Source organism: Tamandua tetradactyla, chromosome 15, assembly GCF_023851605.1.
Source record: "Tamandua tetradactyla isolate mTamTet1 chromosome 15, mTamTet1.pri, whole genome shotgun sequence".
In the NCBI taxonomy this organism is placed as follows: domain Eukaryota; kingdom Metazoa; phylum Chordata; class Mammalia; order Pilosa; family Myrmecophagidae; genus Tamandua; species Tamandua tetradactyla.
The window spans coordinates 64054529-64071204 of NC_135341.1; the positions used below are offsets into that span (position 1 = coordinate 64054529).

General features: G+C 36.9%; 1 protein-coding gene across 22 annotated transcripts in view; it reads left to right on the forward strand.

Moving 5' to 3' along the window:
• Positions 1 to 16676, forward strand: part of THRB (thyroid hormone receptor beta) — a 439676-nt gene that overhangs the window by 360656 nt on the left and 62344 nt on the right. The window contains exon 1 of one of the 22 annotated variants that reach the window (XM_077130006.1): positions 7718 to 15268. The exons of the other annotated variants lie outside the window; for them this stretch is intronic. Coding sequence (XP_076986121.1) covers positions 14941 to 15268 — 328 coding nt within the window. The 5' untranslated portion in view covers positions 7718 to 14940. Of the gene's footprint in view, positions 1 to 7717; positions 15269 to 16676 lie in introns of those variants that run through there. 22 annotated transcript variants of the gene reach the window in all.

Below are 16676 nucleotides of genomic sequence, written 5' to 3' on the forward strand. Positions count from 1 at the left end.
GCTGGGAATTTGTACTTCCGTGTGCCCAGCCTGTTTTTTCCCTAGAAGGTGTTTCAGTTTTCTGGCCAGTAGCTTTCCTTCTTGGTGATGGCCAAAAAAAAAACGGCCTTCTCACTTGGCAGTTTCCCAGACTTCTCCACTCTTTTCTTAGTGTGAAACCTGAAAAACATACCATTCTCTCAGGCCATATATCCTTCCTGGCAAATGACCTTAGTTCCAGCATAGGTCCAATAGGACAGAATACTGTGTTTCTGAAAGTGTGTTTCATGAAATGCGATTGTGCCAGTTTGAATCTGGTGGACCCCAGAAAAGCCATGTCTTTTAATCCTCATTCAGTATTGCTGGCTGGGAGTTTTTGGATTGTTCCCATGGAGATGTGATGCATCCGATTGTGGGTATTAACTTTTGATTAGAGGGAGGTGTGTCCCTACCCATTCCATGTGGGCCTTGACTGGAATCCTTTAGAAGAGGAAACATTTTGGAGAGAGTCCCTTTTTTTTTTTTTCTGCATAGGCAAGCACCAGGAATCGAATCCGGGTCTATGGCATGGCAGGCAAGAACTCTGCCATTACGCCACTATGGCCCACCCAGAGAGAGCCCCCTTTTTAGAATCACAACAGAGCCACAAGAACTACAGAGCCCATTCAGCCAGAGACCTTTGGAGATGAAGAAGGAAAACGCCCCTGGGGGAGCTTCATGAAATGAGAAGCTTGGAGAGAAAACTAGCAGATGCTGCCATGTTCGCCATGTGCCTTTCCAGTTGAGTGAGAAACTCTGAATGTCATCAGCCTTCTTGTACCAAGGTATCTTTCCTGGATGCCTTAGATTGGACATTTCTATAGGCTTGCTTTCATTGGGGTATTTTCACAGCCTTAGAACTGTGGACTTGCAACTTAATAAATTCCCCGTTTTAAAAACCATTCTGTTTCTGGTATATCACATTCTGGCAACTAGGAAACTAAAACAACTATTAACAGGTGTTACAAGATACACAGTGTGCTATGAACATGCAAACTTGGGAAACACTGAGTTACATGAAGTCAAACAAAGTTCAACCACTTTCTTCTGTGAATCTCCACTAGATAAAACAATGCATTGCTTCCCAAACCCATTTGACCATATAGAACCTCTTTTTGTCCTTTTTTTCCTTCACAGCATCTCTTAGGACTGGTATTATTGGACCACTTTTTGAACACTGTCTAAATATGAATCCCATGTCACAGTATTCATTTAATAATAATTGTACAATTACAGTAATTGAGGGAAGAGTAATTCATGCTGATTAACCCACCTAAGACTGAGAAAGTGAAAGGTTCTAAAATGGCTAGAGTTTGGCATGATCCTAGAAGCTCAAGGTTTTATATAATTTGGCAGGAGTTCAGAGGAGGGAGAATCAGTGCCCAAACCCAGGACATATCCCTTTAATCTCCTCCTTCCTAGAATAGGGAGACTGATATAGGCAAAGCAAGAGTATGTTCTGGTCAAAATAGCTGCCACTTGCTATGTGGTAATTCAAAGTCACTATCACTCTGGACTCAGTTCCCTCATAAATCACATAAAAAGAATATGGAATATATAGCTCAGAAACATCAGCTGTAAAATTCCAAGAGAAGAAGGCTAGGGGTCTAAGAACATAAATTTTCGATAAGTTCTGGGGAAGTGGGGAGTGCTATTTTAAGATAGACTACTTCAGTGGTACAAATAAATTGGCCCTTATTCAAAACTCTGGAATTGGACTACTTTTTCAAAAGCAGTCAGCTGGTCGACCAAGATGGCAGTGTATAATACTGCAGGGTGTCATTCCCACACAGAATCTTTGAACAACTAGCAAAACCTGGCAAAGCCATCTGTCTCAAAATTCCAGAAAACAGTTAAAGAATTTCAGTACCTGGACAAATACCAAATCAGGAAAATGCAACTTTAGAAGTGGTAGGAGGCACACATGGCACCCTTGCTGGACTTTCCTTCACCCCCTGCCTGGCACAGCATGGAACCACCTGAGCTCACATCATAGGTCCTTACTACCGTTTCAGAGGAACACAGTAATCCCTATGCATATACTGTGTTGCCTGCAAGTTCATGCCAACCTATGGGGTGGATGAGTGGAGGTAGCAATCAGAAAGACTAGACCAAAGTAGTTGGCTTGGCTTCCCTCCCAGAACTTGCCCTGTGGCAGAAGCAGCATGCACAGAGCTAGAGCAATGTAGAAACTATTAAGCCAAAGTGACCTAGGGCAAAAGATTATCTGCTTTAAGCCAACAATAGAATACCTGGGACCGGGAGTAAGTCCATCTCAAAGGGAGTAGACAGGGCATTCAAAATCCTATGAATGGGAAATTCCTAAGGCCAGAAACAACCACAATCTCAGGACCAGACACAATCTCAGAAAAGATGGAGAGGGCCCTGCACTTCACTTTCATCTTCGGTTAATCTTCCAAATAGGAGGGTTAAACTCTGAAGAGGACCATAAGCCAATGCACAGCCAATTTCCAAGACTGCGAAAAATGTTTTTTGTGTGTGTTGGTTTGTTTGTTTTTATTAGCTCCTCACATTCAAGGAAATCTATCACATTACTAGCTGAATAGAATTTTAAGAAACAGACAGCTCAGGGATGAAAACCCAGAGTTAGCACTTTGAAATATTAAAATGTACACTGTACAACCAAAGATTACAAAATAAAGCAACAGGAAATGATGACCTGTCCAAAGGGACTATTTAAAAATCCAGAAACCGTCAATGAAGAAGACCAGACTGTTGATATACTAGACAAAAACTTTTGAAAAATGATCCTCAAACTGCTCAATGAGATTAAAGAAAACATAGAGAAATAACTAAAGTATATCAGGAAAACAATGAGTGAATAATATGAGAATCTCAATAGAGAAATTTTTAAAAGGAACCAAATAAACCAAACAAATACTGGAGTTGAAGACCATTGGGTAATTATAAATGCCAGCATTATTGTGTTGTATTTTTAAATGTAATTCCACTAATGAAAAATTTCCTAGAGGATCTCGATAGCACATTGGAGCTGGAAGAAGAAAAAAGCAGTAAACTCATAGACAAAACAATCACAATGATTCAGGCTGGGGAGAAAAAAGAAAAAACTATAGAAAAGGAAACAGAGCTTAAGAGACTGTATCAAGTATACTAATATACATGCTCTATGAATCCCAGGAGGAAAAGAGAGAAAGAGGTATAAGTAATATCTAAAGAAATAATGGCAGAAAACTCCCCACATTTAATGAAAGACATGAATCAGCACATTCAAGAAACCCAACCAACTGCAAACAGAATAAACTCAAAGAGAATCACACCCGGACACATAGTAATGAAACTATACAATGTGAAAGGTGATAGTTCTGAAGCTGCAAAAGAAAAGAAACGTTTTATGTGCAAGGGAATCCCAATAAGATTAATCACAATTTCTCATCAAAAACCAGACACAGTGGAGGAAAATATTGAAAGTACTGAAAGAAAACAATTTCCAAGAAAGAATTTTAAATCTAGAGAAACCGTCTTTCAAAAGTGAGGGAGAGAAAAAGATGTTTAAGATCAACAGAAGCTGAGGAGTTCTTTACAATTACACCTTTAGCAGTGATAAAGAGAGTTCTTCAGTCTAAAAGGACAGAACACTAGACAGGGGGTCAATGCAGCATAAAGAGGTGAAAACCTCCAGTAAGGGTAAGTGTAATGGTTTGAAATTGTGTATACCCCAGAAAAGATCATGTTCTTAAATCTAACCAGTTCCTGTGGGTATATAGTTATTATGGGTAGGACCTTTGATTAGGTTATTTCAGCTGAGCTGTGCCACAGGTGGGTCTTAATCCTCTCACTGGAGTCCTTTATAAGAGAGGAAATTCAGAGAAGCATAGAAGAGAGAAAAGCTAGAGAACCTGAGAAAGCAGAGACAAAGCACAGCAACAGAGAGGAAGCCACTGAAGCCAGAAACTGGAAGCAACAAAACCCAGGAGATAAGGGGGAGACCAGCAGAAAGCACCATGTGCCTGGTTATGTGACAGAGTTGCCGAGAATCATTGGTCTTCAGGGAGAAAGCATTACCTATTAAAGCCTTGATTTGGACATTTTCACAACCTCAAAAGCTTGCAAGTTAATAAATCCCTGTTGTAAAAGCCAACCCATTTCTGATATACTGTATTTAAGCAACATTAGCAAACTAAAACAGTAGCCATATGTGTAGTTAAATGCCAGCATTATTGTATTGTACTGTATTTTTTAAATATAACTCCACTATTTATTTCTTACAAGTCCTAAAATGCAAATGCATTAAAAAGTAAAGATAAACTATCATTTTGTACTTACAATGTATAAAAATATAATTTGTAACAAGTACCACGAAAGGTGGGGGACAGTGAGGCATATGACCAGTATATATGTATATTATTGAAGTCAAATTGGTATCAAATCAAACATGATTGTTATAGATTTAGAATGTTAATTTTAAGCCCCATAGTAAACATAAAGAAAATACATGAAAAATATATACAGTATGAAATGAAAAAAATTAATAAATCAAATAAAAATGAAAGTAGGCATTAATAGAGGAATTGAAGGACAAAAAAGATAAAAGGCTTACAAACATCAAAAAAAAATGGCAGCAGAAAGTTTTGTATTACCAGTAGTTATAAGAGATAAAATAAATCACTTTATACTGATAAAAGGGTCAATTCAATAGACATAAGAATTTTAAACATATAGGCATCTAATGAAAGAACCACAGAATATATGAAGAAAATATTGACAGATTTGAAGGGAGAAATAAATCGTTCTACATTAATAATAGGAAACTTTGTACACCACTCTCAATAATGCATAGAACATCTAGACAGAAGATCAATAAGGAAATAGAAGACTTGAATGCTACTATACACATTGTTCTCTGGTATATATGGGTCACTCTCCAGGATAGACCATGTATTAGTTCACAAAACTAGTCTCAATAAATTAAAAAATATTTAACTCATACAGTGTATCTTCTCTGACCACAATTGTGCTGGTCTGAAAGTGTTATATACCCCAGAAAGCCATGTCCTTTAATCCTGATTCAATATTGTAGGGTGGAAACCATTGATTAGATTGTATCCATGGAGACTGAGTTGCTCAGTTGTGGGTGGGAACTTTTGAATAGATTACTCCATGGAGATTTTAAACACCCGATTGTGGATGTGGCCTTTTGACTAGATGGAAATGTGACTCTGCCCATTCAAGGAGGGTTTTGATTTGTTTACTAGAGTCCTTTCAATGGGGAGACATTTTGGAGAAAGCACAGATGCTTAGAGAGGCAATACAGAGAGCAGAGATATGAAAGCAAGTGACAGACATTTGAAGATACAGAAGGAAAATGCCCCAGGAGATGCCAGAAGCTGAAAGAGCCATTTAAAACCAGAAGCCAGGAGAAAAGGACAGCAGATGTTGACATGGGCCTTCCCATGTAACAGAGGAACTGAATTCATTCTGTGAAGTCAACATCATCTTAATACCAAAACCATCTAAACAGACCACAAGAAAATAACATTGTAGACCAATTTCCCTTATAAAAATTTATGCAAAGTCCTCAACAAAAAGCTAGCAAACCAAATCTGGCAACACATCTTAAAATTATGGAATTATATATCATGATCAAGTGAGATTTAATCCAGGTATTCAAAAGTGGTTCAACATAAGATAATCATATAATATCATATACCACATTAATAGAATGAAGGAAAAAAACACATAATCATTTCAATTGATGCAGAAAAGGCATATGACAAAATCAAGCACAACTTCTTTCCAAAAAACACTTAGACAACTAGGAATAGAAGGAAACTTTTTCAATATAATAGGTACCCATGAAAAATCCACAGCTAACATCATACTCAATGGTGAAAGACTGAAGGCTTTTCCTCTAAATCAGTCAGCATTGTTGTGCAACATTGTACTGGAAGTTCTAGTCAGAACAATTAGGCAAGAAAAAGAAATTAAAGGCATCCAAACTTTCCCTATTTATAGAGGCATGCTCCTATCTGTAGAGCATCCTGAAAAATTAACAACAAAACTACTAGAACTAATAAATAAAAACAGAAAAGTGGTGGGTTTCAAGATCAACATGCAAAAATCAGATCTGTATATAGTAGGAATGAACAATCTGAAGAAGAAATCAAGAAAAAATATTCCATTTACAATAGCAGCTACAATAGTCAAATATCTAGGAATAAATTTAACCAAGGATGTAAAGATCTTAGTCTTGAAACTATGAAACATTACTAAAAGAAATTTAAAAAGCCCTAATAAATGGAAGGGTATTCTGTGTTCATGGATTGGAAGACTAAGTATGGTAAAGATGTCATTTCTACTGAAAACAATTTACAGATTTTTCCAGTTTGAAGAGGTTTATGTACCCTAAAAAACTAATGCTTTAATCCTAAACAATCTTGTGAGAGCAGTGGTTTCTTCTAATCCCCATTCAGTGCTATAGGTTGGAAACTTTAATTAGATTATCTCCATGGAGATGTGACTCACTCAAGAGTGAGTGTTAAACTGGATTAGGTGGAAATGTGTCTCCACCCATTCCAGGTGGCTTTTGTTTACTTTACTGGAATCCTATAAAAGAGGAAACATTTTGGAGAAAGCTTGAGATTCTGAGAGAGTAGAGAATGCCACAGCACCACAAAGCAGAGAGTCCACCAGCCAGCGACTTTTGAAGAAGATGGAAAACGCCTCCCAGGGAGCTGGAGAGGAAGCTAGCAGATGATGCCGTATTCACTATGTACCCTCCCAGCTGAATGAGAAACTGACCATGTTCGCCATGTGCCTTTCCAGATGAGAGAGAAACCTGAACTTCATTGGCCTTCTTGAATCAAAGTATCTTTTCCTGGATGCCTTAGATTGGGCATTTCTATAGACTTGTTTTAATTGGGACATTTTCTTGGCCTTAGAACTGTAAACTAGCAACCTATTAAATCCCCCTTTTTAAAAGCCATTTTATTTCTGGTATATTGCATTCCAGCAGCTAGAAAACTAGAACACAGATTCAACACAACTCCGTTCAAAACTCCAACAGCTTTCATTGCAGAAATGGAAAAGCCAATCATCAAATTTATATGGAAGGGTAAGGGGCCCCAAATATCCAAAATCATCTTGAAAAAGAAGCATAGAGTTACAGGACTCATCTTCCCAATTTTAAAACATACTATGCAGCTACATAGTTATAACAGCATGGTACTGTCATAAGGTCAGGCATAGAGAACAATGGAATTGAATGAGAGCTCAGAAATAAATCTTTTGTTTTAGGCCAAATGATTTTGGACAAGGATACAAAGTTCACTTAATTGGGAAAAAATAGTCTCTTCAACTAATAGTGCTGGGAAAACTAGATGTACATATGCAAAACAATCAAGGAGGGTCCCTGTCTCACACTATATACAAAAATTAACTCAAAATGAATCAGGCCTACATATAAGAACCAAAACTATCAAACTCCAAGAAGAAAACATAAGGAAGCATCTTCAGAACCTTGTGTCAGGCAGAGGTTTCTCAGACTGTATACCCAAAGCATGAGCAACAAAAGAAAAAGTAGATAAATGGAATTTCCTCAAAATATAAAACTTTTGTGCATCAAAGGACTTCTTCATGAAAGTAAAAATACAGTCTGCAGAGTGGGAGAAAATATTTGGAAACCCACATATCCAATAAGGTGTTTCCTTTTTTGGGGGTTGGTGCATGATCTGGGAATCGAGCTCAGGTCTCCTGCATGGAAACCAGTAAGGTTTTAATATCTACAATATTAAACAAAAGGACAAACAATGTAATTTAAAAATGGGCAAAAGACTCGAGTAGATATTTTCCCAAAGAAGATATACAAATGGCTAAAAAGCACATGTGAAGATGCTCAACATCTTTAGCCATTAGGGAAATGCAAATCAAAACTACAGTGAGATACCATTTCACACTCACTGGAATGGCTACTTTTTGAAAATGAAAAACAACAAACATTGGAGAGGATGTGGAGAAATAGAAACACTTGCTCATTGTTGGTAAAGTAACATGGAGCAGCCACTGTGGAAAACAGTTTGGCAGTTCCTCAGAAAGTTAAACATAGTTACCACATGACCCAGAAACCCACTTCTAGGTTTGTACCCAAAAGAATTGAAAGCAGGGACTCAAAAAATTATTTGCACTTCAACGTTCATAGCAACATTAATCACAGTTGCAAAAGAGGGAAGCAACCCAAGTGTCCATTAACAGATAAATAAATAAATAAGGAAAATGTGATAGCACAATGGACTATTGTTCAGCCATTAAAAGGAATGAAATTCTGATATATGAGACAACATGGATGAACCTTGAAGACATCATGTTGAGTGAAATAAGCCAGACACAAAAGGACAAATATTGTATGATCTCACTGATAGGAAACCATTCGAATGAGTAAATTCATAGATTCCCAAACTAGATAATAAGTTACAGGGGCCATAGTTGGGGTAGGGAATGGGGAGTTAGTGCTTTATTGGTGCAATTTCCTTTGGGGATGATGGAAATGTTTAGGTCATGAGTGGCGGTGATGGTAGCACAACCTTGTAAACACAATTAATACCCATGAATTATGTTCCTTAATGTGTTAAAGGAGAAATTTTAGGTCTTATATATGTTACTAGAATAAAAATTTCAAAAAAGTAAACCCATAGGCTGGTGCAACACAAATAGTGAACCCTAATGTAATCTATGAACTAGAGTTAATAGTACAATTATAATGTTGTTTTATCAGTTATAATAAAGGTACCACACTAATGCAAAGTCTTAATAATACGGGAGTATATGGGAACTCTGTATTTCTGTATATATTTTTTGTAAGCCTACAACTTCCCTAATGAAAAAACAAAGATTAAAATAAAAAAGCAGTGAATCAGAATAATCCAGGCTTTCAAAAGATCAAGAAAACATGCTCAAAGAGTAACTCTTCCACTCTTTTACAAAAATATATTACATACATTCAGATATGCTTTTAGGACTTGAAATCTGGACTCCCACACCTTTATATTTATAAATGGAGTTTTCCTGTACTTTGGTAGCTCTTTCTTTTGGGGCTGAGATGATTGGCAATGGTAACACACATTCATGATTCCATAAGGGTAAGTTTAATAATCAAACCTGTCTCTGTTCTTTAGTGGCAATGATCTAAAAAGGCAAACAGACTCAATTTTATACAGATGTATGCCTCACAGGAAACTTGCAAGCCTCAGACAATTACATTTATTGCAATATGCAGATTTTTAAATGCACACAAGTCTTGGTACAACTTACAAAACAAGAGACAAAGTTATAATTTCCCTTTTTTTTCTGAAAGAAATAGAAGTCATTATATATATGATGAGTGTTCAGGGCCTTTAGGCCTAAAATGGAATCAAGACGCTCCTGAAATCTGGAAAAAGTGCCATTTAAGCTAAGTCTTGAAGGATGGAAAGGGCTTCATCTTGGGAAGAGCTGAAGGGAGGGCATTTCTAAGACAGGGGAGAGCATGTGCAGTCTCTGAGACAGGCAAGAACTTAAGACGTTCAAGGAACAACAAGGATGCCGTTTTGGCTGGAGTCAAGTGTAAAAGGAAGATAGAGTTTGAAGGGAGGTGGAAAAGGGACAAATTTTAGTAGAGGGTTCGGATTTCATTCTAAATGCAGTAGTAAGCTATCGAAAGGTTTTAAACAGGAAAGTTGCATGATCTGATTTGCATTTTTAAAACATTACTCCTTGGTCACTGTATCAAGAAAGAATTAAACTGAGACAAGGCTGTTTAGGAGACCAATTTGGGGGTCCAGTTAAGAGCAGTTTGGGCTAGGGTGATGGCAGTAGAGATAGAAGTGGTTGGATTTAAAATCTGTTTTGGAGAAAGAACCAATAGACATTGCTAATGGATTAGATATAAGTCATGAAGGTAAAAAAGGAGTCAAGGAGAATGCCAAGGTTTTTAGTTTAAGCCCACAGGTGGGTGGTGGTATTGAGATGGGAATACTGTGAGAGGAAAGGGTTTTAGAAATAATTAAGTTGCCAATACCAGCTGTTTGTGCAAATGGAAGTGTCAGGTCGGCACTTAGATATAAAATGCTGGTTTCAGAGAGATATCTAGGATGGAGATATATATTTGAATGTTATCAGCATGTAAATGTTCTCAAAAACTATGAGGCAGGATGAGATCACCTAGATCAGAGGTTGGCAAATTTTTTCTGTAAAGTACCAAGTAGAAAATATTTCTAGCAGATCATACAGTCTCTGCTGCCACTACTCAACTCTGCCGTTGTAGCCCAAAAGTAGCCATAGACAATATGCAAAAATATCAACATAGCTGTGTTTCAATGAAACATCATTTACAAAAACAGGTGATGGGCCATATTGGTTGAAATGATGTAGTGTTCTATCCTCTCACCTAGAGGGAAAATGTAGACTAAGGAAAGAAAGTAGCTCAAGACAGAACCTAAGGCACACTGATATTAATAATTATTATGTACATATAATTATATTACTATGCCAGTCACTAGTCTAAGTTCTTCACTTGTATTCACCCACTTAATCTTCACAACAAATGTATGAGGCAGGTACTGTTATCCAAATTGTATAAATGAGAAAACTATTACCTAAGAGAAATCTATTTCTCTCTCTTGAGAAATAAATGTCCAGAGCTAGTACGGCAGTTCTGTGAACTTCAGCAACCCAGACTTCTTCCGCCATCTTTAGAGGCTGGCTCTCATACTTGTGGACCAAGATGGTAGCTGGAGCTACCATAGATATCACCATTATCATACTTTATTGTATGTAGTTCTTTCCTGGCATGTCCCCTTGATTTATCTCCTCTTCTTGATTAAGTTCAAAAGCAAGCAAAGTCATATTACAATGTGGAAAGCGAATTTTTAAGAATTAAGGGAGTTCTTAAGAAAGAACTTAAGAAGAAAACAGAATAAATATTCAGGATATTCTGATCCAGAGTGAAGGGACTGGGGTCAGTCACCCAGTAGAGAGAGCCGTAGTCCTCAAAATTTGTGTCCCTGTGCAAATTACCTGGGGAACATAAAAAAATCTCGATGCTCAGTTTTCACCCAATATAGATTAAATCAGAATTTCTGAGGGTGGGTGTGCTTATTCGAATCTGTTATGTACCCCCAGAAAAGCCATTTTCTTCTAATCCATTCTTGTAGGGGCAGACTTATTGTAGGTGGGACCTTTTGATTAAATTGTTTCCATAAAGATGTGACCCACCCAATTCAAGGTAGGTCTTAATCCTTTCCTCAAGCCCTTTATGAGAGGGAGCTGCTAAAAGAAGCTAAGAAAGACAGTGCCCCCTGGGAGAAGCAAGAAGGATCCACAGGAGCTGAGAGAGCCATTTGAAATCAGAAGCTAAGAGAGGAGAACAGCAGATGTCACCATGTGCCCTCCTGTGTGACAGAGGATCCTGGCTGCCAGCTGCATTTCCTCCAAGAGGGTATGGTCTTGTTGGTGCCTTCATTTGGACATTTTTACAGCCTTAGAGGTGTAAATTTGTAACCTAATAAATGCCCTTTGTAAAAGTCAATCAATTTCTGGCATATCACATTCCAGCAGCTTTAGCAAACCAAAACAGCGGGACTGAGGCATTGGTGGTTTTTAAAGTTTTCCAGTTGATTCCAATATGTAGCCATGTTGGAGAACCAACACACTTGAAAATAAAGGGAAAAAGGAGGAGAGAGAGAGAAACAGTTTTCCCCTTTCACAGAACTTGAGGGTTTGTTGCTTACCTCTGAGGTTTTTCAAGCATAGTTTGTCTTATCTTTTTTAGGTTCTGTCCTTCCAGCCACAAAGATGTATTTATATAACAAATTGATATTGATTAAAACACTTCTAATGAGAATTATGAAAGCCTTCCTGAGTTTATTTAAAGCAGCTTGGTGCACCATGGGCCAAATAACTCTTAAGCTTCTCTTTAAAAGTAACTAAATTAGAGGGAAATTTTACCAAAGCTTACCTCATTTTGTGACACATAGATCGATCACAGGTGACAGTATGTGATTGCTTCCATCAGGGCATGAGGGGACATATTTCAAATTCGTTGTGAGTGTTGAACTTCATTTTCAGTTAACAGTAATTAGAGTTTTGTGAATTTATTACAAGTAAGGAATATTCCTACTGTGTAGAAGTATGAATTTCAAAAGTTTTGCACTGTACTGTTTTCTCCAAAAAGATAAAAGTTAGTGGAGGAAATCAGTTCTTTTAAATATGTTTTGAAGCTTTATACTAATCAGAGATTGCTGAAGTAATCAGGACTTTTTGAATTCAAGAAAAATCCTCTAGGCTCTCGGGAATTTTCTAAATGTTTATTAAAAATGAGAGAAATTTTTTTTTGCTAAAAATAAGTATTTTCATTAAGTTTTTCAGGAGCCATTCTTTCCTTTTTCACTGCAGAATATATGTCCAGTTCCAGAGGTTGGGGTAGGGGTGGCAGGATAGCACTCTGATTTTTTAAACATATTTTGAGATTTCTGAAAATTGTTTTCAAGTGTTCCATTGGACTGAAAGTTGAGCTTCTGGCTTTCATTGATGTGTTACTGGTGAAAAGCAAGAAATTGCTTGGATTTGTGCCTTCAATGAAATCAAGAGGCAGGAAATGCACTGGGCAGAATTGCAAAGTTGGATGGATTTAACATACTGCTCCCAATCAGAAAAAAAAAAAATAGGCTTTTAAACATATTTGCTTGCCAGGAAAGAAAACTGTTTTATTGAGAGGTAATTTTCAGATTAGTTTTGAGAAATTTGAGATAAAGAAATGAGATTAGACAAAAAAACATAAGGCCTGGACCCTTTTTCCTAGGGTTTTCAGAAAATAGTCATTGCTTCCAATGAAATGTTTTGACATCTTCAGTAGGAAGAAAATGTTAATTGTAATGTTACGTTCAGTGCTCTTAACAACACTAGTGAAGAAATCTTTTATTTGTTTTAAGAGTAATCAGAGAATAAAAACACTATTAAAATGTTAACTATGTTCTTTCCTCCTTATGATAATTTTTATGCTTTCCAGGATATTGCATTTAATTTTCCAGGTTCAAATAGACAAATTTCAGAAAGTTTCTTTATGTTTTTTTTATAGTTAAGTTGCAGTTTTTCATTACTAAACATTCTCATGGGTCTGCCTATGTTTCTTCCCTGACTTTGTTTTATTTTTGGCCTTTTCCCACTGATAACCATCTTCCCTGGGGTTGATGGCTCTTTTAATTCCTTTATAAAATCTAAATCACTTAAAGGCTCACTTGCACAACAATGGTCCTCTTGACTGTGCATATTTAATACATATGTATTAAGCTACTTAGTGAGAGAGTCTATGACTGTTTTTTTTAACAGCTTTCTCTGTAGCCATCACCTCCCTGCTTCTACCCGTTAGGTACTCCATAGATGCTTGTTAAGTGATTGTAATACCCTCCTTTCTCCTGAATTCCATGTTGCAGTTGACTGGAGCTTCATGTCCAAAGCAGAGTTCTCACTGTTGAATGCTACAATATTTTATTGGTCATGACACCTTAGAAGTGAAATACCAACACGTGTGGACCAGCAGGAGCCCAAATGTAAAAGTCACTCACTACCTGAGGCCCTGCCCTGCAAATTGACTCTCCAGAAGAAAGAGAAAGAATCTCCAGTTTAAAAGAAAGCAGTTTCTGTCCTTACTACTTTATAATCTAGAACACAAAGATGTTATGTGGACATATGCACACTTGTATTCACTGCCATTCACATAACAGACATACCATTAGTAAGCATGATGGGCTAATTTGATATTTGTTAGCTTTTTAGTTAAAAGATATGGTGATTATTATAGAAAATGCTTTTCCCTTTAGGGTCACAATCTTAAAATGTCAAGGGCTTGAATCCTACCTATATCATGTTAAGCTTGAGAATAACCTCAAAAGCAGATTTGAATGGGAATAAAACTTTAGACATACACAGTTTTCCATGTAGAAGTGATAAGAGGGCTCTTGAACACAAATGAAGGGGAAAAGCAGCTGTCAGTATAGTGGCATCCTTCATACAGGGGCCTTGGCACACACTCTGGTGCATTTGTACACAAAACATTAAGAGAATTGCGCAAAGTTAATTCAAGCTTTAGATCTCTTGTAGCTTGGGTCTAATGACTTGGCAAATTATCAGGTACAAGGAATATAATAAATGCAGCTTCCCTTGGCATATTCTTAAAACGAGTGGGATTTGTGTGTCATTGAAAAGATGGTTGGATCCTACTATTAATAAAGCCAATCAGTAGCATTCAACAACTGATTAAACCACTAACATTTGTACAACTAGATTAATGTTTTGGAGTCAGTCATCAGCTTCATTACTACCGAATTGTCTCTGGTTCATGCAAATAAACTAGATTATTGATTTTAGGATTTTCTGTGTTTCCGTGGATATTCTCTAATACGTCTTTATAAAGCTTCGTATTTAAATTGTCAACCGAAGTGACATAACAATGCACTAGGCGGAGTAATATTTTCTAATCATGTCGAAAGTGGTTAAAAACGGCGTCTAAAATGAATCTTCCCAGCCTCGGAGTAACAAGAACGTTCTCGCTGTCAGTCTTCTCGCTGGGTGCAGGTCATCCCCACCTGCCTACCATCTCTCCTGGGAATTAGCTGCAATCGCAGCTTAAGGCCTCTGATAATCATAAATCTGCTTTTCAGTATGTTTAAACGGCAGAAGAGCTCAAAAGACACCCCAGTCTAAATAGGATTTCAGCACATCAGGCGCTATTCCAAAGTAAAGCAGTCTGTGTTGTGTGCTGGGGGTGGTGTTTAATCATCTGACCTTGTCATTTCATGTGTATGTATGTCTGCTTCTAGGTGTATATGCCTGGCTCTCTGGGTGTATAGGGCCGGTGAATGCATGCATAGAGTGTGTGTGTATGTAAAGTAGAAACTGAAACAGGGTAACAAAATGAACTATTGTATGCAGGAAAGATATGAAGTGCACTCAGCTGCCGGCAGCAATTGTTACATGCAGTCCACTGATTACTACGCATTTTTTGAAGATAGTCCGGGTTACACTGGTTGTGATGCTCAGGTTTTGCCCAGTAACAACATATATATGGAACAGGCCTGGGCAGTGAATCAGCCTTATACCTGTAATTACCCTGGAAACATGTTTAAAAGCAAGGACTCTGACTTGGACATGGCCCTGAATCAATACAGCCAACCTGAATATTTCACTGAAGAAAAGCCTACTTTTTCTCAAGTGCAGTCGCCATCGTACTCTCAAAAAAAAGGTAGGGACCACTTTACTTAAATTTGTTCAAAGTCTCAGTGCTGTGTTTCCGTTTCGCTCTAAAATTATAGTTTGCATCAGCTTCATCAAATCTTTGGATCTGAAGGCTAAATGCTTGAAATTAAAACAGCAGTGGAGAGAGGTTGCTAGATGATTGAAGCAATCTGGGAACCCCAGAGATTTCCAAGCACTTTTTTTCTTTAGACCTGAAAGCTAGGTTGAGTTTCTGTCCTAGACTGCATTTTGCATGTGTATATAGTTTGCCCAACGTGAGTGTTGTCAGCTTCTTTGTTAAAGAAAGTATGTAAAAGAATACCCCTGGTGGGTTGACATTGTGGTGTTTGAAATGGGATAAAGTTCGGATTAAAATGTCACTTGACTTTTTCTTCACATTGCATAGCCAACATTTATTTTAGTTAACCAGAAGAATATTTTAGTGGTTTTTGAAAAGTATTATAATATTGATAAATCAGGATCTGTAAATGTTAATTTGAATATATTTACTTATCCACGTAAACTGTAAAGAATATATTTGTAACCTTATCAAACTGTAACAATGTAAAACTCAAAAGGAACTAATATATTTTACCTTACCATTCTGTCCCTAAAGTTTAACATGTCTGAATCATTCAAGTGCACTCCCTATATGAAAGCAAGTGAAATATCCTTCAAAATATTTAAACTATTTCAAAGGCAATATCCATTTATTTCAATAGACACTATTGGCTTACATTGCTGTTTAATTTTCTATCGGCTGAACATTTCTTGTGGTACCAGAAAAAGAAAAAGAAAGAGGCGAACAGGTGGTACTCGGGGAACTTAGTAGCAGCAGTGCGTTTGGAAACAGTTTAAATTTAAGAGCCAGAAATTCGTTTGTTCATCTTATGATCTATAGAATATTGCATAGGGAACCAAATTTATACATTTCTATTATTTGTAAGAATTTGATGCTCTTTGATCTACAACGGTGAATTTATTCTGTGAAATTAACCTTAAAACATACTGTGCTTTGTTTGATTGTGGCTCCTGTAAAAATTATCATTTGACATTAAAAAATGTCACTCTATAATTAAAAGAAGAAATAAAATAAATAAGACAAACTAAACCTAATATCCCTGTTTAGTTTCTATCATATGCAGCGTTTGTATTTTCAATGCTATAACTTGCAAATATGAAAATTGAAGGAGATTGCAGCAAAAAGCATATTCAGAATCTTTCATCTATATTTTCATTTAGTTTCACATCCTTAAAGGGCATCAGAATTTCTCATTTATTACAAGGAGTGCATTGTATAAAGTCCCCTGTAGGGAACATTGACAGATTGAGTGTGTGCTGTTTCACTTAATTATATATTTGTAAATAATTTATCTTTGAAAAGAAGAAATCAACATTGCCATATTGCTATATTA